Consider the following 1,508-nt stretch of genomic DNA (forward strand, 5'->3'; position numbering starts at 1 on the left):
CACTCTCCCGAGTGAGCCACGGGCCGGCCCGGGTTGTTATTCTCTTTTTAAAAATCAAATAAACTGAGCTTCAAGGATGGAAATTTGAACTTACATCTTGGTGCCCCCAAACCTGGGCTTTTGTGATTCTTAATAGTTAAGAAATAAGTGGTGACTTCTAACCCAGTATGGATTAAAAAGGTATTTTAAGAGCTGGAGGATATCAAAGAAGTGAGATTGAATGAAACTGAAGTCGGGCTATGGAGGAAGAGCAGAATGTAGAAAGTTCTTCACCTCGTTTTCTAGGAGCTGCACGAGTTCTGGATGCTGGGGAATTCTTGTCCCATCTCTGAACGTTCTTCCCAACACTCCCCGGTGCTATGAACGAATAGAAAAACAAGCAAATGACTGGGTGAAGAGAAGTTTCATTGCATCTACTCTGGATACATGGTTGTTTTATCTTTCTTTCTAGATGGGTTTTTCTGTTTTGGGTTTTTTTTTTTTTTTTCTTTTGGCAGCCGGCAGGTACAGGGATCTAAACCCTCGACCTTGGTGTTACAGGCATCACAATCTACCAACTGAACTAACTGGCCCACCTTAAATAACATTTTATAGGGAATTAAAGTTTGACATTCTCCCTATGATGAGGACCTCTTCACAGTCCTGTACTGAGTTTTATAAGGATAAGCAACTGAGGAGATGGACATTGCACATCCAATGTCCTACTCAGCCATTGCTCCAGAAAACAAAGCATTTTCTTTTCTTTTTGGTGGCTGACTGGAGCCGGGATCTGAACCTGTGAACTTCGTGTTATAATATCATGCTCTAACCAACTGAGCTAACCAGCCAGCCCAAAAGAAAATGTTTTTGAAATACCCAGTACTAACCTAACGTCTTGTCTGCAGAGTTCAGGCACACGTCTGAACACTAAGTAATTTTTTATATTGATTCCTATCCCTGCAATCCCTATCCTTTTATAATTCAAACTTTTCATTCATCATTCACTGAACATTTACTGAGCACCAACTATGTGTCGGCTCTATTTTGGAAACTGTGAAACCTAGAGTCCATAAAACTGACAGAAATCCCTTTACACTGTTAGGGGAAGACAAAGAATAAATAACAAATTACATATTATGTTAGAGAAGACAAATGTTATGAGAAAATAGCTAAAGCAGCTCAAAGGGGATAAATGGTGCAAGCGAGGGTTGAGAAACAGATAGTGATTTTAAAAGGGTGTCAGAGTATGCCTCTTCGACAAGGTGACATTTGAAGAGAGACTTAAAGTAAGAAAGTTTACCATATTGACATCCGCAGAAAGAGCATTCCAGCTAGTGACAAGGCCCTAAGGTGGGAGGATGTTTGGCATGGTTAAGGAACAGGGGAGGAAGGGTGGCTGGAGATGAGGTCAGAGATAAGGGGAACAGGGGTAGGAGACACATTAGGTGAGGCCTTGGAGTTCATGAGTACTTTGGCTCTTCCTCTGAATGAGATCCATGAAAGGGTTTTGAGCAGAGGTGTGTCATATC

At 41.4% G+C, this 1,508-nt stretch overlaps 1 protein-coding gene across 1 annotated transcript in view; it reads right to left on the reverse strand.

The window, feature by feature from the left end:
* Positions 1 to 1,508, reverse strand: part of LOC103609682 (developmental pluripotency-associated protein 2-like) — a 27,574-nt gene that overhangs the window by 23,515 nt on the left and 2,551 nt on the right. Inside the window, exon 2 of the mRNA XM_008593981.1 lies at positions 274 to 357. Coding sequence (XP_008592203.1) covers positions 274 to 357 — 84 coding nt within the window. The remainder of the gene's footprint in view (positions 1 to 273; positions 358 to 1,508) is intronic.

This window comes from Galeopterus variegatus, unplaced genomic scaffold (genome assembly GCF_000696425.1).
Source record: "Galeopterus variegatus unplaced genomic scaffold, G_variegatus-3.0.2 Scaffold9939, whole genome shotgun sequence".
NCBI lineage: Eukaryota > Metazoa > Chordata > Mammalia > Dermoptera > Cynocephalidae > Galeopterus > Galeopterus variegatus.